At 41.7% G+C, this 26,716-nt stretch overlaps 2 protein-coding genes across 4 annotated transcripts in view; one reads left to right on the plus strand and one right to left on the minus strand.

Moving 5' to 3' along the window:
• Positions 1-1,360: 1,360 nt before the first annotated feature.
• alg12 (ALG12 alpha-1,6-mannosyltransferase) lies at positions 1,361-25,710 on the minus strand. The gene is made up of 9 exons (XM_078235546.1): positions 24,124-25,710; positions 23,904-24,036; positions 16,080-16,253; positions 14,512-14,706; positions 14,303-14,408; positions 11,813-12,034; positions 9,667-9,836; positions 6,518-6,593; positions 1,361-3,514 (listed from the first exon to the last, which is right to left on the minus strand). The coding sequence occupies exons 1-9, from the start codon at positions 24,286-24,288 to the stop codon at positions 3,268-3,270; spliced, it is 1,488 nt and encodes a 495-aa protein (XP_078091672.1). The 5' UTR covers positions 24,289-25,710; the 3' UTR covers positions 1,361-3,267.
• The window catches only part of creld2 (CRELD disulfide isomerase 2), a 32,952-nt gene continuing 30,851 nt past the window's right edge, over positions 24,616-26,716 (plus strand). Inside the window, exons 1-2 of one of the 3 annotated variants that reach the window (XM_078235547.1) lie at positions 24,616-24,692; positions 25,811-26,526. In XM_078235547.1, coding sequence (XP_078091673.1) covers positions 26,401-26,526 — 126 coding nt within the window. In that variant the 5' untranslated portion in view covers positions 24,616-24,692; positions 25,811-26,400. Of the gene's footprint in view, positions 24,693-25,446; positions 26,527-26,716 lie in introns of those variants that run through there. The other 2 variants (XM_078235548.1, XM_078235550.1) reach the window with 2 other exon arrangements.

A 26,716-nucleotide genomic window follows, 5' to 3' on the forward strand; every position in this document is an offset into this window, starting at 1 on the left:
TTACCTTCTCGTTCAGGACATTTGGCCACAAATCTATTCTTGATCTATGTTTCATTTGTTGCAACAATGAGACAAAATGCTATACTTATTGATAATATCAAAATTAAGGAAATATTTTTCTATGTTCCACAGATCTAACCAAAATAACATGCATCCACTGTAACTATACAATCAGTTCAGGAAAGCAAACCTCTCTTCTATTTTCACTTTGGCATCTTCGGACATTTCAACATTTGCTTGTGCACGGTGTTGATCTATTAGATGTTTCATTTTCATCTTCATCCTGTTTCAGAGCTGCTATTTGAAACTCAACTTATAGCAGCAGCCTCTGACCACAATAATGTATGGATTTCTCCAGCAAGTGCCAACAATGTTGCAAGTCTAATTGCTGAAATGATAGTATTAGAGCTCCAGCCACTTTCTGTTCTGAAGAATGTTGATTTCACTCGGAGGTTATTGTCATATTTACAGTTACAACATTCTGTATCATATGCATCTTCTCTCGGATTGCTGTGTCAATAATGCTGGACTGTGTGAGGGCTTTAAATCTGACAGAGACAAGAGTGAACGGTGCATCTTATAACTGGCGTATGGATGAGTAACAAAATTAGGAAATACGTAAATGACATCTAACTGGGAATATTTGATTCTTCTTTATGCTCAGTGAGTCAGAAAAATTATTATTGTTCTACTTTACTAAATGTATCACATATTGACTGTGACCACATGTTATCAACATCCAGAAACATTTGGAATCCTCACGGGTCAGTTTGGGTCAACTCATCTGGACTGGAGATTGGTTTCACTATTGCTGACAATGAGCAAAATGTCCTGAAAACGCTGAAGGGGAGTGGATGTGCAGTTGTTCAACATTTTGCTCGTACTATTTATATAATTGATGGTTCAAGATATGGATAATAGTGCAGACCTCAGTCACTCGGAAAGCATGTGAATTAATATCCCTAACATTACCAAAAGCCCATAAAATTGGAGGGGATAACTCTGCAGCAAGTTCTAGAAGTAATGAGTTGCAGAATTCATTGGTTCAGATTAAAGAGTGGCATGGCGGCACAGTGGTTAACAGCTGCTGCCTCACAGTGCCAGGGACCTGGATTCGAATCCCAGCTTGGGTCACTGTGCGGAGTTTGCATGTTCTCTCCATGTGTGCATGGGTTTCCTCCCGGTTCCCTCCCACGGCCTGAAAAATGTGCTGGTTAGGTGCATTGACCATGCTAAATTCTCCCTCAGTGTACCTGAGCAAGTGCTGGAGTGTGGTGACTAGGGGATTTTCACAGTAACTTCATTGCAGTATTAATATAAGCCTATTTTTGACACTAATAAACTTTAAGAGAGAACAGCTACAACCATACAAATAAGTAAACTTTAATAATCTTCTTGCACGAGAAAAAATTCACATGTAAACACTGGTATTATATTGCATTGCAGAGGAAGTTCAACTCAAAGTCTCAGTTTAAAATACAGTTTAAACTGTAACCAGCTTGCACATAATTACTGTGAATTTATTGTGAAAATATCAATTTATGTGGATGCCATAATAGATGAACGGTGGTTAATAACTTGCTCTCTTCAGATTTAGTTTTCTTGAAGAAGGACCAAGTCTGCTTCACAACAGTAAAAAAAAATCAAATAGAAAAGCCTTTTAAAACTTGGACCCTCAACTATTTTCCAGTGATTTTCTGAGAGATTCTGTACAAAGATTATAGCAGTGATTGGTTTGGTTTCCATTCAGGCATGGTGGCACAGTGGTTCGCAATGTTGCTTCACAGCGCCAGACACCCAGGTTCGATTCCCGGCTTGGGTCACTGTCTGTGCAAAGTCTGTATGTTCTCCCCATATCTGCGGGTTTCCTCCGGGTGCTCTGGTTTCCTCCCACAGTCCGAAAAACGTGCTGGTTAGGTGCATTGGCCATGCTAAATTCCCCCTCAGTGTACCTGAATAGGCGCCAAAGTGTGGCGACTGGGGGAATTTCACAGTAACTTCATTGCAGTGTTAATGTGAGCCTATTTGTGACACTAATGAATAAACTCTAAGAAAAAAAATTACAGATGCAGATTGTTAAAGTAACTAGCATTTTGTTCCTCTGGCAGAATTTACTGTTTCAAATGTATGTACAGAATTCATTTTGGAAATATTAATAACTGCTCAACAGAGTGGATATGAATAGAGCCATCAATTATTAACCTTAGAGATCAAAAGTATGAACTAGACATTCAAATCTGTCAAGTTGTCTTTTCATATAAAATGTATTGGTACATGTCTGAGGTATATAGGATGGTGTTTCAAGGGTTATTTACTAAGTTTAAATCCATATAAGCTACTGAGGATAATATTACTTTGATTTAGAATTTATCTAACACTAAAGTAACACAACTCTTCTCAAATTCCAGATTTTTAAAGTTCAAAGAGGATAATGAGATAAGAAATATATAGCCTCAAATAGGAATGAGCTAACTAGATGTTGAGACCTGTTTTTGCAAGCTAGGTCTATGCTACATTAGCTTCTAGATTCAGTGTAAGATTTGACCACTTTTACCTGTAAATCGGAGGGTCAATTTAGTCCAATTTGTTTAGTCCTATGATTCCAAAACAACTTTAACAATTCCCAATAACTTCAGAAAGCTACAATGAAAGTTATTTTTATCATTTCAAATTCAGCCAATAGACCCAGAAGTAGATATATCACTGCTTTTCATCCGATGAAGGCAAAAAAGAGATTGGACAGGTAAACCAATTAAACGGTCTTGTGTGCAGAATGATTTGTAGAGCAGTAAGGCGTAACTATCATGAAGTTATGTTGCAGTAAATGCTGAAAGTCTGAGAGATATACAGAGATTAAAGTTCGATTCCTGTACTCATCAGTATGAAATTTTCTGGCCATTCACTTCAATGGATGGAAAATTATGGGCTGGAAACATAGAAGCACATTTCTTATCATATGTTGTTGATTGTAAAACTGAGGAGGAAGGACATGATTCAGGTTTTAAAACCAGGAAGGAAACTGGGTAGGTGTAGAAACTCTGAGTAAAACTAGAAGTGAGCAAATTAGTCTACTCAATGTTTTTTAGCTTGACGCAAGTTAAATAGCAAAATCCTCACAGTTATCTTATTCCATAAGTACCCATGTAACATTGTGATCAAACACTAATAAAACAGATAGATTGTTGAATAAAGGGGAAATGAGCAAAATGCTGTCTGTGAATTTTAAATTTTGAATAGAATGGTGAGGTGGAATCAGCTGGATAATTCTTATCCTTTTCTCCTTTGTTCATTATGCGTGTATATTTTTTCTAATACCACTAATTTTGTCTCAGTTTTAATATAAAATGGAGGTAGTTGAGATAAGTTAAATCCAATTCCACTAAAACCAGAAATATTAAACATTATCCTATGGGTGTTTCTATACTGCAATATATGTCCTGGATTCATTTCCATTAGGTAGTGTGTATATGTATTGCCTTCAACATCTGGTTTAAGATCTTCCCTCTTGTCATATCTATATATCAAAAGGGGAAGGAGGGGGGAAAAAAAATCAAAATTACAATCTTTTCACACCAAAACACGAGTAAACACACTCAAATTAGGCTTCTTGAATTTCCTTATAACAAAGAACAAAGAAAATAACAGCACACGAACAGGCCCTTCGGCCCTCCAAGCCTGCACCGACCATGCTGCCCGACTGAACTAAAACCCCCTACCCTCCAGGGACCATATCCCTCTATTCCCATCCTATTCATGTGTTTGTCAAGACGCCCCTTAAAAGTCATTATCGTATCCGCTTCCACTACCTCCCCTGGCAACGAGTTTCAGGCACCCACTACTCTCTGTGTAAAATCTGCCTCGTACATCTCCTTTAAACCTTGCCCCTCGCACCTTAAACCTGTGCCCCCTAGTAATTGACTCTTCCACCCTGGGAAAAAGCTTCTGACTATCCACTCTGTCTATGCCTCTCATAATCTTGTAGACTTCTATCAGGTCGCCCCTCAATCTCTGTCGTTCCAGTGAGAACAAACCAAGTTTCTCCAACCTCTCCTCATAGCTAATGCCCTCCATACCAGGCAACATCCTGGTAAATCTAAAGCAAAATGGAGATTTTAAAGACTTCCCGTCGAACAGTTTATTTTCTTCCCAGCAAAGACAATGGGCCATAACTACTTTGGAGTCGCAATCAGAGTCAGATTGCCACTCTGTACCTGGCTTGGGTCACTGTCTGTGTAGAGTTTGCATGTTCTACCAATGTCTGCGTGGTTTTCCTCCAGGTGCTCCAGTTTCCTCCCACAATCCAAAGATGTGTGTGTTAGGTGCATTGGCCATGCTAAATTCTCCCTCAGTGTTACCCGAACAGACAGCGGCAGAGTGTGGCAACTAGGTGATTTTCACAGTAACTTCATTGCAGTATGAATGTAAGCCTACTTGTGACCAATAATTAAACTTTAAATTTCATTGGTGCCAGTATTATCCAGCCTTCCTGACTCAGGCCGGGTGAGATCCAAGTATCGCAGCTATCCACGAGGCCTACTGTTGAAGGCTTAGATGGTCAGTGAAGAAGGACCCTCCCCTTTTTTTTGTCACACTAACTACTATAAAGCAGGCAAGTTTAAAGGCCCCACTGAAAATGACAGGCCAGGGAGAAGGTAGGGGTGAGGGTGTCAGTTTGGAGGGGTGTGCTCCAGCCTGGTCATGTGGGTGAGGGCTGTGACGGAATCCTGCCACGATAGGTTGGGGATGAGAGTCAGGCCCGTTGGGATGGTGGGACGGTTAGTTGTCAGGGGGTGTGAAAGGGAGGGTCGGGATGTGCGGGCATCGGTCTGGGTAATTAAAACAGTTACAGAGAAGTGTGGAGAGGTTTAATTCTAACTTTTTCTGAGCACAACGCTGGCAGAACCATCTGAAGTTGATGACTTAAATCACTTTCTTAGATGGTGCGCAATGCCCAGGGGAAGTTAGTGCTTCTGGACAGTTGCCATGCAAATGCTCACCTGGGAAGTTCAGAGAGAGATTGCCCAGTGTGTCTTTGGGGTACCCCCCGTTTCCCCCCCCGCCCAACCCTCCCCGCAAATCCAATCCCAGGGAGCCCAAATGTTAGCCCAATTATGACCAAGTCTTGAATTCTCACAAACATCATGGATTTGTGACTATTTATTATTTAGAGATATCTCTACTTGTAAAAAAATGAGTGCCATACCATTTACCATTCCAATTCAGAATCATGGGGAAACTTTCACTTCCAGCAGAAGCACTTATGGATTAGCCACGCTTCATATATGTCACTCAATTTTCCCTTTCTATTGTCTTTAAAAATTGGATGGAATGAACAACAGAGAGCCAATTCATAGCTAACTGCTTCCTGCCCACACCAAAAGTAAAAATTGGCCCACTTAATCTTAAAGCAGAGGAGCACAAGAATCCCTCCCCTTGTGTCAGCTCACAGTTCCACTATCCATAAGCTATTTTCCAAATTGATCCATTATCAATTATCTATTGGAGGCACTAGAATTGGGGACACAGTTTAAGAATAAGAGGTCTCCCAGTTAAGATGGTATGGGCGGCACGGTGGCACAGTGGTTAGCACTGCTGCTTCACAGTGTCAGGGACCTGGGTTCAATTCTCAGCTTAGGTCACTGACTGTGCGGAGTCTACACGTACTCCTCCTGTCTGCGTGGGTTTCTTCCGGGTGCTCCGGTTTCCTCCCACAATCTGAAAGACATGCTGGTTAGGTGCATTGGCTATGTTAAATTCTCTTTGTGTACCCGAACAGGCGTATAGCCAATGCACCTAACCAGCACGTCTTTCAGACAGTGGGAGGAAACCAGAGCACCCGGAGAAAACCCAGGGTGCACAGGGAGAACGTGCAGACTCCACACATAGTGACCCAGGGAGAATGTGCAGATTCCGCACAGACAGTGACCCCAAGTCGGGAATCAAACCGTGTGAGGCAACTATGCTAATCACTGTGCCACCATGCCACCTCTTAGATAAGATCCTAAACAGTCTTCACAAGGTGGATGTGGAGAGAATGTTTCCTCTTGTGGGAGAGTCTAGTGGGCACTATTTTAAAATTAGAGGTCACCCTTTTAGGACAGAGGGGGGTCATGTAACTTTGGAACTCCCTGCCTCAGGAGGCAATGGAGGCAGTGTCACTGAATATTTTTAATATGGAGGCAAGATTGATTCCTTTGCCTAACAAGAATCTAAGGTTATCGTGGGTAGATTGAATGTGGATCAGCCATGATCTTATTGAATGACAGAGCATGCTCGAGGGCTCAAATGGTCTACTTCTACTTGATAATTAGTTTGAGCTGTTTCACTAAAGATAAAAGAAAAATGGACAGAATACAAAATGAAATGAAATGGAGGGGAATTGGAGAACAAAAGGATAGGGGGAGGTAATTAATGCAACTGTAATGACATTATTTCAAATAAGGAAATGCCTTTGTTTCATTAAAAATTCCAATTAATACCAAAACAAACATTGAATATCCATTAGAAAATAACTTACCTCCAACTTGGACTGAGTTCAAGGAATCGGGTAACACCAGTCTGTGCAGAAGCAACATCAATGTGCATGGAAACAGCTGGTGGGAAAGATGGAGGCGAGAGTGAAACTAGGAAGAATCCTCATGAAATATTCACTTGAAATTTGTTTCACAACTGTTAATAAGCAATATTGTGCATAATATAGGAGAAATAGAACAAACGCAATTTAAGACACCAGTAAAAAAGTTGAGACACACAATTTAAAACTAAAAGGAAATATTAAGGTGTGAAGGGTAATTAACTGGAAGGATAGTAGAACTATCGCGTTGTATGAAGTTGGCAATACTAAGCGTCAAAAGTTGGGAATTCAAATGAATCTTGTCTACACTGAAATGCAAGGCATAGTATGCAGACTGGGTCAGTGCTGGACTAGAAGCTCTGGGTTTGAATCCAGTTGTTGGCCACAGAAGGAGTGTTCATAACATGGATTCAATGGACTGATAATCACCTTGGGAATCCTTCCACCACTGTCTCCATCATTCCCCAAAGGGTATAAAACAGTGTGGGTGTGAAGATGGGCTAAAAGAAACCCGAGGCTTCAGATGAAGACTTGCTGACTGGATGAGACTTACCAAGGAATCAATGGAGTGCTCTGGCTAACGCCTGAAGACCATCTGTGTAACTGCATATGAAAATGTTCACTAAACCTTCACGTCGTGAGTGAACTCTGAATTATGAAACTTTATTAGTCACATATTTGAAGTTGACAGCCACACCTATATAGGTCATGTCAAGGTGGCTGCAATTGATGTAGATCGAAAGAACATTCCTACATGCATTCAAATGTTGTTCCAATTCAAATTCCCAATAAAGATATTTCCTCAAAGCTGGACAGTTTAAACCTGCAACTCCTACAGACATTATATGAATGAGACTATAACTTTCCACAGGAAGTATATGATCTCCATCTTTTTCAACCAGTGGGGACGCAAAATAAAGACAAAGGAAAATCACATTTCCTCTTGCACAACTCCTACTGACCAGCCTCAGAATGGTGGCTGCGTAACACAGACAACACATCACTCGCCTAACCCCTCACCTAAAAACCTTTAAATGACCAAGGGAAATTGGCTTGATTATTTAGTTAATGTGCAAATTATGCCAATAAAGCATTAATCGTTTGCAATAATCAGGAAAAAATATAAATAATGCAATGTTTTTTAACTATAATAACCAAAACAATTCATGACTAAAATAAGAACACAAGAACTAGGAGCAGGAATAGGCCATCTGGCTCCTCGAGCCTGCTCCACCATTCAATAAGATCATGGCTGATCTTTTTGTAGACTCAGCTCCACTTACCCGTCCGCTCACCATAGCCCTTAATCCCTTTACTGTTCAAAAAATTTATCTATCCTTGCCTTAAAAAACATTCAATGAGGTAGCCTCAACTGCTTCACTGGGCAGGGAATTCCACAGATTCACAACCCTTTGGGTGAATCACATATCAAAAAACTCGAGGCTAAAATGAATTCATGTAACTATACAATGTTGTGATAGATTCCTGATGACATAGTGGCTCATTCCAGAAAAATAGCTGCCTTTAAATGCTTCACATATTGCTCACTATTTCACGCTCGTGAGTAAATTAGAGGCTGATTCGCCAAAACACTAAGCACCCAGATGTTGTGTAACAGATCCCGATTTATTATCTGCATAAACTCTTGGAGCTCCATCTCAGCGGACGAGTTTTCCTACAACAGCAATTTTGATTAAGTCTTAATTGTATATGTGGACTGGGTGTTCTTCAGTTTCATTGCTGATATAATTGAGGTGACAGTTCATATTGTTGTTTAGCCTCCTACACAAAACAATGGAAGTGCCAGTACACATGTAAATGTCATCCAGCGCTTGTTTTGCTGACTCTGCCGTGCTCTAATTCTTGGTAGCAAGCATGCAACTGGTTGGTTTATGAATAGGTAATATCAAATGTTTGTCAGTGACAGTTCTGACATAATACATGGGCAGCCCTTAGATAGTTCTAAGGAATTGGAAGCTCGATGCGCTGGCCCTTTATTTTTGTGCACCCTGACACCAGGACAAACTTAAGCACTACAATAAAGCAATATTATTATCGTAATATTAACACAAAACTACTAAAATAAAAACACTTCAATAAAAGTGCACTTGCCCCTTCTTCATTTCACTCCCTCATTATTCTCCCTTTGTTTCAACTTTTAATTTTATTAAACTTAAATGCATTATTATGACCTAACAGTTCTTTCTTTTGTAACATTAATTAAATAATACTATCTGTGTTGTTCTGCCTCAAGTTTATCTGTTTTGAAGACAAGATCTGAATTGAACAATTTCATCTTTGATTGGCTATGAATCATTTTTGATATTTAAAGTTTATTTATTAGTGTCACAAGAAGGCTTACATTAACACTGTAATGAAGCCACTGTGAAAATCCCCAAGCCACTGCACTCTGGTGCCTGTTCGGGTACACTGAGGGAGAATTTAACATGGCCAATGCACCTAACCAGCACGTCTTTCGGGTTCTGGAAGGAAACTGGAGCACTCGGAGGAAATCCATGCAGACGCGGGGAAAATGTGCGGACTCCACATAGACAGTGACCCAATCCGGGAATTGAACTCAGGTCCCTTGCGCTATGAGGCAACAATGCTAACCACTGTGCCACCCCAAGCTCAGATGTACGAGGAAACAATGTGGACGGAAGTGTAAAGAGCACAATTGCTGTAAATGCAAGTCAATGTTGTAATATCAGTCTTACCACACTCAAACTTATATTGTGGTGTACCGATATCTTATTTCGCAAAGGTTGGCAAGTCACGCCATTAATGGAGGACACCACTCATTGTAAACAAACTATCCCTAATTAAAAATCATTACCAATGGGCTTATTTTTACACAACTGTAAAATGTAATATCTTGCAGTGTCCGCCAACCTTCATGGAAAACAGATCGTGAACAGGTGGACACCACACACTCATATGTCATGGTCAGCTGGGCATGTACCGAAGATCTAAGCATGAATAAGCAGTCATAGAGATCTTCCCCAGTCACTTTACATAACCTGTATTTGTACGACATATTTCACAAGCATGGTTTCCTTATCAAGATATTTTAGCATAGCAGGGTAACAGACCTGTTGCTGGAGGCACAGTCTCATGTAGCTTTTGCATGGCGACTCCACCAGGGTAGTTGTGGTGGGACACATACAGTAGCATCCCAGTGTAGCAGGCATTTGCCAGTAGATGTGTGATCACAACCAAGGATCCTAACTTGTACAAAAGTGACTTGCGGTAATTGATCATTCTGTGCAACAGAAGAAATATAATTAACAATGTGCTTTTACCAGTCATTATATTTAGGAACACAGGCAGAGTATGCTATTCACACCCTCAAATCCATTGGACCATGGCTGATCTGTACTTCAAATTCCCCTCTCCTGGCATTTTGCCATATCCTTTAATAATTTTACATGATCCATTTCAGTTTTTCAAATTTCAAATGACCAGAACCCACAAGCCTTTTGAGAGAGCAAGTTCCAGACTTTCTCTATCCTTCTCTGTCAAGAAGTTTTTTTAAATTTCAGTTCAAAATGGCCCAGTTCCAATTTAAAGATAATGCTATTTTGGTTTGGAATCCCCAATCGGTAGAAACTGCTTCTCTATATCTATCTTACTGAATCTCCTTATCATTTTGAACACCCTGATTAATTAACCATCAATATTCCAAATGTTCAGAAATAAAAAAGTCAAGTCAAGCTTGGGACTAGTAATATGCTATTGAATCTATACGATACCCTCCCAATATAAACTTCCAAGTATATATTTCCTAATATTTGGTGATCAAAACTTAATGCAGTGTCCCAGAAGAAGTCTGACCAAGGCTACACAAAGCATAAGCATCATTGCTTCACTGTTCACCCACCATTAGATAACGATCACATCCTTTTAGTTTTGTGTGCATGGACATCTAAATTCCTTTGCTTCATTATAGCCTAAAATCTTTCACCATTATTAAAATATCCTGAAACAAAAGCAGAAAATGCTGGAAAATCTCAGCAGGTCTGACAGCACCTCTGGAGCGAGAATAGAGCCAGCGTTTCGAGTCTGGGTGACCCTTTGTCAGAGCAACGAAGGGTCATCCAGACTCGAAACATTGGCTCTATTCTCCCTCCACAGATGCTGTCAGACCTGCTGAGATTTGCCAGCATTTTCTGTTTTTGTTTCAGATTCCAGCATCCACAGTATTTTGCTTTTATTTTAATGAAGTATTCTGTTCTGCTTTCCTCAGATCCAAAGTCTATGACCACACTCAACTCTATCTGCCACAGTTTTGCTCACTCACCTAGTTTATCGCCGTTGCCACTGGCTGCTCCTATATATGCCAACATTGGACAGAATTTTCCCATCCCATCCACAGGAATTGTAGTGGGTGGGACATGGACCATGCAGAGTATTGCTGACCTCGGGTGGGATTTTCCGGCATTGTGGTGAGCATGGCCGGAAAATCCTGCCAATAGTGTCTCCTAATTTAGTGTAATCCGCAAGGCATACAATTCTCTATTGCTTTATCCAGGCCATTGGTACACAGGGTGAAAAGCTGAGGCCCTTGTCCAGATCCTTGGGAACATCACTGGTCACATCCCACCAAATAGAGAATGGAAGCTTTAGCCTGTTTCTTCCACCCAACTAACCACTCTTGGCACAAGTTTACCTCTAATTTCATGCTTTAGCTTTGCACCCTTGTACAAAAGATACTGGGTCTGATCCCAGTTCATCACAAGTACAATGAAGGCAGTTACTTCATTCTGCTAAGAGTAGGTTTTTATAAAGAATTAAGTTCAGGAAATTTGTCTCATATATTTGCACATTATAAGAAAATACCACTTTGCCATTCTGAAACTATTGCTGTATTAGCATATTAAAAATACAATCAGGCTATAACTAATATAATGTAAATTCCCCAATAAGATCCTTGCAATTTTGTTTTCTGTCCATCTCACAGTCCTTTCTAAATTGAATTAAATGAACACACATCTGCCATTTTGGGTGGGAAAATATACTTGGGAGGGCAATTGTTATTGGAGAAACAATAATACGAATAAATTTGCACAGACTTATTCAGTGTTGCACAGCCAGATAGCATGTGAAAATGTGGGCTTAACACTCCTACTAAAGCAGTACCAGTTTATGACAAATCTCTCTCACCACCTGCATTTGCCTTCCAAAAAATAGTCAAATCAAACTCCTGACTTTTTAAGTTCAATGACATTGAGTACTTACACGGACGAACACCCAATCGCTGCAATGATATTCAAGATAGGAAAAGTGTAAATTATGAAGCGCAACTCCTTGTGAGGTAGGAATGAATATAGAAAGATGAAACCAAGTGTTGGGAAGAGTAACCTCCAACTCCTTCGATCCCTGGCCCCAAGAGGCAGAAAGGTTATACTGCAGCCAAGGGCACGAGGCAGCACCGAGTAAAAATACCAGAAAAAGGGTAAGGTCTGAATAGATTCTCAGTCAAGGAAACACAAAAAACTTAAGTCATTAAAGTAAAATTACATTTGGAGAGCCAGCAAGTAATGGTGCAGCCTATCAAATGGAAATCAATTGAAATTAGTCAAGGATAGTGAGTGATTGTCAAGCCCATAGAACTCAATTGATCCTCAAATTTCTTTCAAGAGACAACTTCCAATGCTCTCATTAATGGGTTAGATACAGAGAAAAGCTCCCTCAACTCTGTTCCAAAAATGTTTTCCCCAGCCAAAGGATGTGGTAGGCAATGGAACATTTCCCAGACCAGGCGTGCAGGAGTCTAGTGAGTGATAAATCATGGATAGCTTATGTTGTGGATTCCAAGTCCATTAACAACTAGAATGGTTTCACAGATTCTTATAGCCAGAAGGTAATAGACGTTTGCAACATTAATCTACACTGGATTTGAGCCTATACCCATCAGGGGAAAGAAGTGTAACCCATGGTATCAATTAGTTCCACTGGCATCACCTCTAAAATTAAAACTTTTTTTTGATAAAGCAATCTGTTTCTCAAAGCCATTTGGTACTGAGAAGCAGAACGTTTCGTTGAAAAAGATCACACTTCTCTGAACAAATCACAATCTCACCATGACAATTTTATAGGGATAACTTTTACGATTATGCTTTCCTATCACAAAAAGCTCACCTGCCAGAAATGTACATTAGGAATTCTCTGTTTGTAGCTCAAAATTTTCCACCTACTAATTTTACTTGATGAAAAATCCCAGACTCCAAAAAAGAATTCCTAAAGTATGCTCCCGGCAGTAGATGCTATGGCAAATGCATGCAATTAGAACATTTTCAGGTTATAAACAGAATTGTGTGACAAAGCTACAAACATCTCGATCATTTTAGTGAAGTGATCTAGTGTTAAGTGGCAGAAAGTGACTTCTAGCACATAGCTTTATAATTACTGGTGAACCTTAAAATCATATTAGAAGCAAGAGCCTAATGATATTTTTTCCTTCGATTCTAATGCTGACAATAAATGATGGAGATGGTATCACACAAGCTTTCGTGGTTCACAACCTTCAGTTTTTCTTTATCTGTTCACAGGATATGGATGTCGCTGGCAAGGCCAACATTTATTGCCCATTCTTAACTGTTCTGAGAAGGTAGTGGTGAGCTACCTTTTGGAACCATTGTAGTCGGAGTGGTGTAGGTGCACACACAATGCCGTGATGTAGAGTAGTCCATCTGGTTTTGACCTTGTTGCAGTAATCTGATGCAATTGAGTGGCTGATATCGTTTCAAAGGACAAAGGTCAATCAGGTTGCTGTGGGTTTTTGATTCACATGGAGACCAGACTATGTATGTGTTAATTGTATAGTAATTTGAGTGTTTAATTATAGTCAGGTGGTGGGCATTAGCTAGGGACTCACTTGTGTTCCTATTTATAGTGCGGTCTGAAACTGTAGGGATGGGGTTTGGATTTGTACTTTTGTAATATGTATTTCTGTAAATACAAGTTCAGAGGTTACAGATGGAAGATTAGGTTCCAGTTTTATCCTTCATTGCTTGATTTCTGGATAGCAGAGTAAGACTTCACTTAAGGACACTGGGAAATCAGAAAGGATTTTATGACAACTTGATGATTAAGTAAATAGGGAATTATCTGTTCCCCAACTACCATGTCTTAAGATCATTAGTCCAATAACATAACCATTAAGCTACCAGGTTTCATTCTCATTCATGCTGATTTTTCTATGCTGGCAACTGCCATTATAATAATGCCTTCACCCTTTGTTTTTCTCACCAATGTGTGACAACACCCACACTAATAAATGAATAATTGTAATATTTCAAGTTAATAGTGATAATCGCAGATTGCATGGAAATAAGACAGTCAGCATATCTCATATTTAACCTAATATGTAGTGAGATCTTCAGCCAGAGAGTGGTGAATCTGTGGAACTCTTTGCCGCAGAAGGCAGTGGAGGCCAGGTCATTGAGTGCCTTTAAGACAGAGATAGATAGGTTCTCGATTAATAAGGGGGTCAGGGGTTATGGGGCAAAGGCAGGAGAATGGGGAGAGAAAAGTATCAGCCATGATTGAATGGCGGAGCAGACTCGATGGGCCGAGTGGCCTAGTTCAGCTCCTATGTCTTAAGGTCTATGGAGATATAAATTATATATTCCCAGTGAAGACAATCACAATTAAAATAAACATTTTAACTTTTAAGAATTTTGTTTTTGAGTTCTTCTACAGTGATCTGAAGACCGTGTAAAGGATAGTCCCCATTTGGAGCTCTTATTCAAGACTGTGTTGTACCAAAGTACTTCTCCCTCAGGCCATAGAAGACGTCGCCAAAATATAGAATCCACACACACAGTTAGGCCTGAAATGAAACACATCAGATGTTACTATTTGTGTTCATTTGGTTGTATGCACAAGTCTTTCAATTCAAGTCACTGTCAAAGAACAAACAGTAAATGACTTACCCAACCACACCAAACCAGCTGGCACTGCATGGCACAGGGTTTTGGAAATAGAAATACGATGGGTCACTAATGATAGCAGCAGCATGAGGCCCAGGAATACGCAAAGTTCAGATCGGAACACAATGATAGATAAAGCAGAAAGCCAGATAAAGGTGCCGTGGTTCTGTTTCATCCAGGCAGTAAACGCCAAGATAACTGCAACATACATAAAATAGACAGTTTTCAAATCAATGTGCCCCCTTAAAGACTATGTGCCTATAGAAATGTTTCCCAGAGAAAGCCTTCTCTGGAAGAAAAATGTTTGCATATGAACATGTAATAATTTAGAACAATTTCAAATCTTAATTTCAGTCCAGCGTAGTTCCATTATTAGACATATTTTCAGTCATTACCTTCACTAGACAGCCTTGGCTCACCAGCAAGCAGTTAGCTCTGTCAGAAGATTGTGAGTTCATGTCCCATTACAACAGTTGAGTGTATAATCTAAGCTGGCATGTTGGTGCAGTTCTGAGGGAGTCCTGTGCTCTGCGAAGTTTTGACTTTCAGATGAGACATTAAGCTAAGGCCCTGTTTTCACACTCATGGACAAAAAAGATCCCCAGGCCCAATTCAAAGAAGTTCTCCCAATTACTACACCTCAAAAAGTACTTAATTTTTTATTAAGTGCTTTGCGAAGTCCTGAGATTATGACAAGTACTATATAAATGCAGGCACTTTTTATTATATATATATATTATATATTAATTTTAAACATGTTTATTTTTAATTAAACATCTAATTTCAGGTGATACTGTCCCAGAGTGTGAACCAAAGATGGAGTCTGCTCCAAGATGAGCATCCAGCCTCATTACCTCCACCCTTCTAGTAAGGTTTCAGTAAGAAGATTTGAGCCATATGATGGCAAAAACTTCATTTTGTGCCTTCTACTATTTCAATGTGACTCATGAATGGCACAAAACAAATGTATTTCCATCACCACATTGCTACACTGTATTTAACAGGCACGGTAGCACAGTGGTTAGCACTGCTGCTTCACAGCTCCAGGGACCTGGGTTCGATTCCCGGCTTGGGTCACTGTCTGTGTGGAGTTTGCACATTCTCCTCGTGTCTACGTGGGTTTCCTCCGGGTGCTCCGGTTTCCTCCCATTGTCCAAAGATGTGCGGGTTAGGTTGATTGGCCATGCTAAAATTGTCCTTAGTGTCCTGAGATGCGTAGGTTAGAGGGATTAGTGGGTAAATATGTAGGGATATGGGGGTAGGGCCTGGGTGGGATTGTGGTCGGTGCAGACTCGATGGGCCGAATGGCCTCTTTCTGTGCTGTAGGGTTTCTATGATTCTATGATAAAAGAGATTGTTAAGAAATATATTATAAACAGCTTACTGTTAAATTATAAATACGTACAGACATTTTTCAGCACTCATGATATCTCCTGAACTTCGCAGAATCCATTATAGAAATGAAATACAGTTTATATATTTACAAATTTATTAGTGTGGCAAGCCAGTTTACAATGGACTGCATTTCCACAAAAAAATTAAACTAATAAGAATGGCAACACTGCACTCACCAATAGGAAATGCAAATATATTTGGGAGAGTTCTAGAGCAATAGAAGAGAAGATGAAACTGGGTTGCTGAGATCCAACAGTAAAAAGAAGCTGCAGTCGAGCCAAACTGCTTCCTAACTTCTTTCTGAAGCATCCACAGTGCGTAAATCACACAGAGACCCAGGCATCCTCGAACTGTTAAAAAACACAGAGGAAGCTGAACACAATTCAATATTCTTTCATTAACAGGCATCATGATTAAAAGTTTAAAGTTTATTTATTAGTGTCACAAGTAGGCCTACATTAACACCGCAATGAAGTTACTGTGAAAATCCCCTAGTCGCCACACTCCGACGCCTGTTCGGGTACACTGAGGGAGAATTTAGCATGGCCAATGCACCCTAACCAGCACATCTTTCGGACTGTGGGAGGAAACCGGAGCACCCGGAGGAAACCAACGCAGACACGGGGAGAACGTGCAAACTCCACACAGACAGTGACCCAAGCCGGGAATCGAACCCAGGTCCCTGGTGCTGTGAGGCAGCAGTGCTGACCACTGTGCCACCGGTGATGCTTTTTGGAAGATGGACACTTTGCTTCAAAAAAAAGCAGTATAGAATATGCACACTGTACCTTGATCAGGTGTACTCTAGAGGGGTCAGTTGACTTTTTATGGTTTCTATGCAGACAGGGACTAACTTCATGTCTGTACAAATCTCTGAAAAGTCAATAAATGTAAATGGCCTCCAAGTGCTTATGACCGCCCTATCTGTTTGAACTGAAAAGACTTAAATTAACAATGGCTGCCATACTTGCTGACACAATGAAGATGGGATTTCAAATAAAGACATATGGGAGGCTGGAATGTTGATGGGATATCATTCATTCTCCATTTTGCGTCAATTTTATCTGCCATATTTTCTTTTCATTCTATGGACAATGAAAAGCATCAATGCTGTTGTCACATTGCTGAAACTGGCTGGAGTTAGCCAATATGTTATTAATCGATAAGAGCAGCCCAGTGGGTCAGTCTGAGACACAACGACAAGAAGGGAACCATTTCTCATCCAGCATAAGATTGGACCCTGCTTCAAAAAGAAAGTAATCTCAGGCAGTGAAGTGAGGCTAATTCATTTTACCTGCAGGATCATAAATTGTTACTACAGGAGCTCGGCCACAATTTCATCTCAAAGAGCCAGAAATCTCCAACCTCCACTGTCTGCAGTGAACCAAGAGAGAATCATTCAAGCCTGCAACATTTCAATCATCATCTTAAGGACTGTTTAAAAATGTGATGTGATTCTTTTACCCTTTTCAGTAATTTAGATGTTACCTCTGAGGAAATAGTTTTTCTTGAGTATGTGTGTATTTAGTATGTGTTGTGATTACATTTCAGGTATTGTGCAAAATAAATATTTACCCTCTCCTTTGATTTAAACTTACGTGATGGCCTGCTTCCTGTCTATTCTATAAATCAAGCGGTTAAAATACTCCTTCTCAAAAATTTTTTTTTTTTGTGCTCAGCCAAGGCATGAGAAAAGGGGGGGAAACTATCCCACTTCTCTCCCCATATGTAACAATAAGTATTACATCTCTGATTAAAAAAGCTGAAGATCACAAGGTGCACTTATTATATAGTCCGATTATACCCTGTTTATCAACTGGAAGCAGTCATTAATTAGAAATTATAACAACTCTTGTATCTTCAATTCTCTGGTACTAAATGGCTTCCAGTCAGATCTGTTAATGGATGGGAGATCATGGAGCATAATTTGCTGTGACAGGGTATCAAACGAGTCTGCCTTTATTAGATTCTCTTTGTGTATTTAGGTTTGTGTATTTGGATGGTGATCTGAACTGATATCTGGGATGAGGGAGTTATCTTATAAGGAAAGGTTAAAAAGGCCCAGTCTGTATCCATTGGAGTTTAGAAGATTGAGAGGAGATCTTATTGAGACATGTAGGTTCCCAAAGGGATTTGACAGAGTGGATGCTGAAGGGATGTTCCCCCCTGTGAGAGAGACTAAAACAAGGGGACACAGTTTAAACATAAGGGGTCCTCCATATAAGACAAAAATTAGAAGGTTTCTTCTCTCCGAGGGTCATGAATCTTTGGAACTTTCTTCCCCAGAGAGCGTTGAGGGAGGTTCAATTAATATTTTTAAGGCAGAGGTAGATAGATTCTTGACTAACAAGGGAGTTAAAGGTTAACGGAGTAGGCTGGATGTAGAATTGAGACCACAACAAGATCAGCCATGATCTTGTCGAATGGCAAGAACAGGCTGGAGGGGCTAAATGGTCTAGTCCTACTAGTTCATTTTTTGTATGTTTTAAGAATTTTCACCTAGTGAGTTATTGAAAAGGTAAGTTGATAATGTTGTATTGAGGGAAATAGGGCATTTGGAAACTGAGTGAACAGGGAAGACAACTCTGCATCCCCTTAGCCAAATTGAAGGATTGTGAAATTATCAGCAAAAGTGCAAATTAGAGTAGTTGAATTGGCTATGCTAAATTGCCCCTTAAGTGTCCCAAGATGTGTAGGTTAGGGGGATTAGCACCTGGGTAAGATACTCAGTTGGAGTGTTGGTTAATGGGCCGAATGGCCTCCTGCTGCACTGTAATTGTTCTATGTTTTAGGTTAGCAATGTAAAACAACCCAACAACATAAATTTAGCATCAAACACATGTGGTGTAGTCAAACAAGACATTTTCCAATATATTTTGTTTATCAATTGTATCAATTAGAAAACTAGAATATTCCAGCTATCATCCCCTTTTTAACATCCAGCTGATTTTTGAAAATGGAATATCTAGTCCTAAGAGGATCTCAGTGCTTTGGTCCAAAATGAGCACCAACCATTCTGACACAGCCTGCACACTACAATATACTACTCTGTGTGAATGTGCCAACGTTGAATGTTTTGTTGGGCCACAACCAGAATCAGGCCATGAAAGCCATGTTATAAGCTGAACCAATCATTTCTATTTAGAAATAGCTCAGAAGGATTTACTGACAAGATGTTCATTTACTATAATGATTCATACACTTAAATAATAAACTGGATCAACCACTGAGAGTATTTTCACTGAGGCAGGAATAGAGGGTGAAGAGAGATTCCAAATACGATGGGTGGTATTTTCCGGCCACGCTCGCCCCAAAATCCCACGTGAGATCAACGGACCTTTGCATGGCTGTGACCTGCTACAATTCCCGTGGTGGGCAGGACAGGAAAATTCCCGATATCAATAAGACAGCATTCGTTATACTAGTGTCAATAGTCAGGAGTGGGGCTGTCTATGTATAGTAGCACAGTGGTTAGCACTACTGCCTCACAGTGCCAGGGACCCGGGTTCAATTCCCAGCTTGGGTCACTATCTGTGCGGAGTCTGCACGTTCTCCCCGTGTCTGCATGGGTTTCCTCCGAGTGCTCCAGTTTCCTCCCACAGTCTAAAATACGTGCTGGTTAGGTGCATTGGTCATGCTAAATTCTCCCTCGGTGTACCCAAACAAGCACCAGAGTGTCGTGACTAAAGGATTTTCACAGTAACTTCAGTACAGTGTTAATGTAAGGTTACTTGTGACATTAATAAATAAATAGTATAGGTCTCACAGACCGTTCACTCCACAGTGGAAACAACTGATTAAAGCAATTTCTCGAAAATAAAATTGAGGCAATAGAACTGCAATTATTACAAACACACATACATGCAGTTGTAGTAAAAATATCTCAATGTCATGCAGCATATTAAACTGTTTTTGTCAAGTTTCATGCAAAAAATATGAAACACAGCGTTTTTTTAAAAACATGCTTCGACCATTCCCGAGATTTCTCTCCATTTCGAAATCAACTGCATAGACTAAGACTGCAATGAAATTTAACTTAATAAAGGTAAAATACTGCATATACTGGAATCTGAAACAGAAAATGTTGGAAAAACTCAGCAAGTCTGACAGTATCTGTGAAGAGAGAATAGGGCCAATGTTTCGAATCAGGATCACAGCTAAAAGTAAATAAAGAGCTAAAGACATCCCCCCATAGTATAAATCTCATCCTATTTTCTTTGTCTTTAGCTCTGACTGAGGGTCATCCAGACTCGAAATATTGGGCCCCATTTTACCATTTTGATTCTAAGTGCTGGATGGACTTGAATCTAGGAGTGTTTCAGACCCGACCTTTAGACCCATTCTCAAGACGGGCATACGCACTTTGCCTGAAAAAATATCAGTGATTCCGAATCGCGCTGCACAAGCCTGTGGGTGGGACTTAACGCGTTCGAAATCCTGCAGCTCCGATCAGCACCTCCAACTGCGCATGTGCAGAAAAAAAAGATAGAATGCAGCTCCCCTGCCACATCCCTCCCAGGCCGAATAATGCCTCCCCCTGGCCCCCACAAACATTGCTCCGCCCCACAACATTACTGACCCCCTTATTCCCCCAACCCCTGCCACCCAGACCGATCGCGGCCCCCAGCCCATTTCCCCCCCACCGATCTCAGGCAGTGTGGCAGCGGACCCCCGCCTTCCCCTTCATTGATCACAGGCAGAGTTCGAGCAGACCACCCCCCCACCGATCTCAAGCAGAGAGCCGTCGGACACTCGGCACTTACCTCCTCACTAACTGGAGCACCCAAATCGGACTTTTGGAGAGCATGTCTGTTTCACGCCGATTCTGGATGGGCGAACGTGGTGGTAAAGGGGGAAATATCAGTGAGGTTGGGGATGCAGCCCATTAAGTCAATTTAAATGCATGCAAATATATTTAAATGGCGGTCACGCCAGTTTCGGGCACGGTCCTGATCGCAGCCATTTTCGGGCCTTGGTAAAGGGGGAACTGGCGCGGAGTTGGGCGCAGATCGCGCTACTCTCTTCACGCCCGACTTTACCAAGTTTTCGCACCTGAAAATAGGTGCAACACAATGGTAAAATCGGGCCCGCTGGCTCTATTCTCTCTCGATGTGGAGATGCCGGCGTTGGACTGGGGTAAACACAGTAAGAGTTTTAACAACATCAGGTTAAAGTCCAACAGGTTTATTTGGTAGCAAATGCCATTAGCTTTCGGAGCCCTGCTCCTTCGTCAGATGGAGTGGATATCTGCTCCCAAACAAGGCACGCAGAGACACAAAATCAATTTACAGAATACTGATTAGAATGCGAATCTTTACAGCGAATCAAGTCTTAAAGATACAGACAATGTGAGTGGAGGGAGCATTAGGCACAGGTTAAAGAAATGTGTATTGTTTCCGGACAGGACAGCCAGTGAGATTCTGCAAGTCCAGGAGGCAAGCTGTGGGGGTTACCGATAGTGTGACACGAACCCAACATCCCGGTTTAGGCCATCCTCATGTGTGCGGAACTTGGCTATCACTTTCTGCTCAGCGACTCTGCGCTGTCGTGTGTCGTGAAGGCCGCCTTGGAGAACGCTTACCCGAAGATCAGAGACTGAATGCCCGTGACCGCTGAAGTGCTCCCCAACAGGAAGAGAACAGTCTTGCCTGGTGATTGTCAAGCGGTGTTCATTCATCCATTGTCGTAGCATCTGCATGGTTTCCCCAATGTAGCATGCCTCGGGACATCCTTTCCTGCAGCGTATCAGGTAGACAATGTTGGCCAAGTAGGTACCATGTACCTGGTAGATGGTGTTCTCACATGAGATGATAGCATCCGTGTCGATGATCCAGCACGTCTTGCAGAGGTTGCTGCGGCAGGGTTGTGTGGTGTCGTGGTCACTGTTCGCCTGAAGGCTGGGTAGTTTGCTGCGGACAATGGTCTGTTTGAGGTTGTGCGGTTGTTTGAAGGCAAGAGGTGGGGGTGTGGGGATGGCCGTGGCGAGATGTTAGTCTTCATCAATGACATGTTGAAGGCTCCGGAGGAGATGCCGTAGCTTCTCCACTCCGGGGAAGTACAGGACGACGAAGGGTACTCTGTCCACCATGTCCCGTGTTTGTCTTCTGAGGAGGTCGGTGCGGTTTTTCGCTGTGGTGCGTCGGAACTGTCGATCGACGAGTCGAGCGCCATATCCTGTTCTTATGAGGGCATCTTTCAGCATCTGGAGGTATCGGTTGCGATCCTCCTCATCCGAGCAGATCCTGTGTTTACGGAGGGCTTGCCTATAGGGGATGGCTTCTTTAACGTGTTTAGGGTGGAAGCTGGAGAAGTGGAGCATCGTGAGGTGATCCGTGGGCTTGCGGTACAGTGAGGTGCTGAGGTGACCGTCCTTAATGGAGATGTGTGTGTCCAAGAATGCAACCGATCCCGGAGAGTGGTCCATGGTGAGTCTGATGGTGGGATGGAACTTGTTGATGTCATCATACAGTTGTTTCAGTGATTGTTCACCATGAGTCCAAAGGAAGAAAATGTCATCGATGTATCTAGCGTATAGCATTGGTTGAAGGTCCTCTGCGGTGAAGAAGTCTTGTTCGAACCTGTGCATGAAGATGTTGGCATATTGAGGTGCGAATTTGGTCCCCGTGGCTGTTTCGTGTGTCTGGATGAAAAACTGGTTGTTGAAGGTGAAGACATTGTGGTCCAGGATGAAGTGGATGAGTTGTAAAATTGCATCTGGAAACTGGCAGTTGTCGGCGTTGAGTACTGAGGCTGTTGCAGCGATCGCCATTTCCGACGCGCCACAGCGAAAAACCGCACCGACCTCCTCAGAAGACAAACACGGGACATTGTGGACAGAGTACCCTTCATCGTCCAGTACTTCCCCGGAGCGGAGAAGCTACGGCATCTCCTCCGGAGGCTTCAACATGTCATTGATGAAGACGAACATCTCACCAAGGCCATCCCCACACCCCCACTTCTTGCCTTCAAACAACTGCAGAACCTCAAACAGACCATTGTCCGCAGCAAACTACCCAGCCTTCAGTGACCACGACACCACACAACCCTGCCACAGCAACCTCTGCAAGTTGTGCCGGATCATCGACACGGATGCTATCATCTCACGTGAGAACACCATCTACCAGGTACACGGTATCTACTCTTGCAACTCGGCCAATGTTGTCTACCTGATACGCTGCAGGAAAGGATGTCCCGAGGTATGGTACATTGGGGAAACCATGCAGACGCTACGACAATGGATGAATGAACACTGCTCGACAATCACCAGGCAAGACTGTTCTCTTCCTGTTGGGGAGCACTTCAGCGGTCACGGGCATTCAGTCTCTGATCTTCGCATAAGCGTTCTCCAAGGCGGCCTTCACGACACACGACAGCGCAGAGTCGCTGAGCAGAAACTGATAGCCAAGTTCCGCACACATGAGGACGGCCTAAACCGGGATGTTGGGTTCGTGTCACACTATCGGTAACCCCCACAGCTTGCCTCCTGGACTTGCAGAATCTCACTGGCTGTCCTGTCTGGAGACAATACACATTTCTTTAACCTGTGCCTATTGCTCTCTCCACTCACACTGTCTGTATCTTTAAGGCTTGATTAGCTGTAAAGATTCGCATTCTAATCAGTATTCTGTAAATTGATTTTGTGTCTCTGTGTGCCTTGTTTGGGTGTGGAGATGCCGGTGTTGGACTGGGGTAAACACAGTAAGAAGTTTAACAACACCAGGTTAAAGTCCAACTGGCTTTTGCTACCAAATAAACCTGTTGGACTTTAACCTGGTGTTGTTAAACTTCTTACTGTGCCTTGTTTGGGAGCAGATATCCACTCCATCTGACGAAGGAGCAGGGCTCCGAAAGCTAATGGCATTTGCTACCAAATAAACCTGTTGGACTTTAACCTGGTGTTGTTAAAACTCTTAGTCCATTCTCTCTCCACAGATACTGTCAGACCTGCTGAGATTTTCCAACATTTTCTGTTTAACTTCATATAAGTTCGTCAGACATACCTAGAAGTTGTGAGTAAAACTTGGACACGCCTAGAGCTGAGAGGATGGCAGCTGCTGGAGCAGACAGCAGTGAAATAAAAAGTGGCCCCACGAAGGTCCTGGGGACGACACCGGGAAACTCGTGGTGGTCGTACTGCGAAAAAGAGAAGCCTCAGTAAGTGAAACAGACAAGAAATGGATAGCGTGCCAATTGCAGTCTGGCTAGCTGGTGAACAAGTACCTTGTCCAGGTGCAGGCGGTGGTACAGCAAGTCGTGCGCCGCTTGCAGGTTGAAACTTTCCTCCACTTTAGTGAAGGGACAAGCCAGCAGGTGAAGGGAAGCGAGCAGAAGCAGAAGTAGCAGGAGAAACACTTCCCTTTGCGCATCCCGGCTCCTCTCAGCCATGCTGGAGTGGAAGCACACAGTGCTGGGAGTGGCAATGCAATCCCCAAAGTTAGCACCAGCGCCAAATACACCGGAGTGCAATTGCAATGGCTGTCTGCAGTCAGCAAATATTTCAGAGGGGATACTGTTATCGAAATCTGGTCTTCTACACGTTTATTACAGAGCCATTGGGTGCCCTGATATGCCACATTGCACTCTAAAGAGGAGATGGGCTTGAAGCAGGAAGCCACATAAAGCAAAGGAAGGAAAATCAAGCAACTATCCAGCAGAGGGATCCCCTCCCCCTCTCTCAATGACGGCTAACAACATCCAGTTCAAAGGAGACCTACACAGGATGTCACGGCTCACAATGTGCGTTCTGGCCGCGATTGAGCCCGACATTCAGTTGGTTATTTATCATAAGGGCAGGCTATTCTTTTAACGCATCTGTTGTCATTTTCCGGCATTATCAGTAATAAGACAGTCTGCTTGTTAACTACATGGATTGTGTTCGCCTGCTTATTACATAGATGTGCATTTCTGCATACATTTCTGTTTGCCTTATATTATGCTGAGATCTGTATTTCTGCATAAATTCCAGTTCAGTCTATAATTATGGATCTGCATGCATAACTTTTGGTTTTGTATATAATCATAGATCTGCATTTACGTATAAATTTCTGATTGCCTCCATATTGTGCAGAGATCTGTATTTATGCATAAATTACAGTTTTGTCTGTAAGCAGATCTGTATTTATGCATACATTTTCGTTTTGTATATAATTATGTATAGATCTGTATGCTAAATGTCTATTTACCTTTATATTCTATGATTATGCATGAATCTGTGTTTATGCATACATTTTCATTTTGTATATAGTTTAGTATAGATCTACATATTAAATTTTTGTTTACCTTTATATTATCCAGAGATCTGTGATCTGTGTTAATGCATGAATCTGTTTGCCTGCAGTTTAATCTATTCCTATCTGCACACATTTTCGTTTTGTGTGTAATTATGCGTAGATCTGTATATTAAATTTCTATTTACCTTAATATTATCGAGAGATGTGTTAGTGCATGAATCTGTTTGCCTTCAATTTATGCATCTATTCCTATCTGCATACATTTTCGTTTTGTATGTAATTATGTACAGATCTGTATATTAAATTTCTAATTACCTTTATACTGTACATAGATCTGTGTTAATGCGTGAATCTGTTTGCCTGAAGTTTATGCATCTATTCCTATCTGCATACATTTTCGTTTTGTATGTAATTATGTACAGATCTGTATATTAAATTTCTATTGACCCTTATACTGTACATAGATTTGTATTAGTGCATGAATCTGTTTGCCTGCAGTTTATGCATCTATTCCTATCTGCATACATTTTCGTTTTGTATGTAATTATGTATAGATCTGCATATTAAATTTCTATTGACCCTTATACTGTACACAGATCTGTATTAGTGCATGAACCTGTTTGCCTGGAGTTAATGCATCTCCTATCTGCATTGATTCATTATCTGGTTTTCCAAAGGAGCTCCACGTGGGTGCGCCACCGCTCTGAGCGTGTCGGAAGCTGATTGGCGGGTCGGATGATGGACAGCGGCACGGACCAATGGTGGCGAGGCGGGGAGGCGGGAGGTGTGGTTTGGAAGGTCCGGCTGGTGCGTGCGCTGGAACGCCGGTACTGGCGGATGGGAATGTAGCGAGTTGATAATTGTTACCTGGAGGACGCACACTGCCAGCAGGGACACTCACCTGTGGCCATTGCACTGCTGAAGCTCACGGTTACTGTACCAAGGGGGTGATTCCTTCAATCGAGTCACAATGAGAAGGCACCGTTAGCTTCATCCTGAACAATTGCAGTGGTTTCCTGCTACGATTTGGGATTACTGCCATAAGAAGAAGGCACTGCTACCTGCTTACAACTTTCTAACACTCCCAGCCACCACTTCAGTAGAAACCCAGGGCAAACGGAACCCAATTAATGTTTGAATTTGTACCTCAGAGTTTAGTAGTTGTAAATTAACCACTACCACTGGCATTTATCCTATTAGATTTTGATGCCTATTATTTTTTTCAGCCTAGTCTATTTGAGATTTGTATCACATACAGAGTAAGAAAATGGCTTGGTCCAGCCAAAGTTTTCATTGTTTTCTGTTGTTTGGGTTGCTGCTATGTCGTCTGTCATCAGGGTATGACAGGCTTTCGTGCCCCACTTGCAAAAAGATAGCCAGCAATTTCGTAAAGGTGAGTGCATATCCTGTTGTTGTTTTTTAAATATCCTGTTTTCATTCCACAGCACTTTTAATGAGCATTTGGGCCAGTGGCTTTTGTACTTAGACAGTTAATATTAATGACTTTTTAAAACTAACTGATAGGACATTCGGGTTGGTAAATCTGGATACTTGTTACTGTCTGGTGCATTTCCTTGGTCACT

Source organism: Mustelus asterias, chromosome 19, assembly GCF_964213995.1.
Source record: "Mustelus asterias chromosome 19, sMusAst1.hap1.1, whole genome shotgun sequence".
Taxonomy (NCBI): domain Eukaryota; kingdom Metazoa; phylum Chordata; class Chondrichthyes; order Carcharhiniformes; family Triakidae; genus Mustelus; species Mustelus asterias.

Bases quoted from the DNA above. Each gene is read 5' to 3' on its own strand.
- alg12 (XM_078235546.1), bottom strand. From the start codon at position 24,288: ATGGCTGAGAGGAGCCGGGATGCGCAAAGGGAAGTGTTTCTCCTGCTA. The intron at 24,037-24,123 runs GTACTTGTTCAC...TCTTTTTCGCAG, and splicing joins ACCGCCTGCACCTGGACAAG to TACGACCACCACGAGTTTCC. The intron at 12,035-14,302 runs ATCCTTTACACG...ATCTATTCAGAC, and splicing joins AAGAGCTCCAAATGGGGACT to CTTACCCTTTTTCTGGTATT.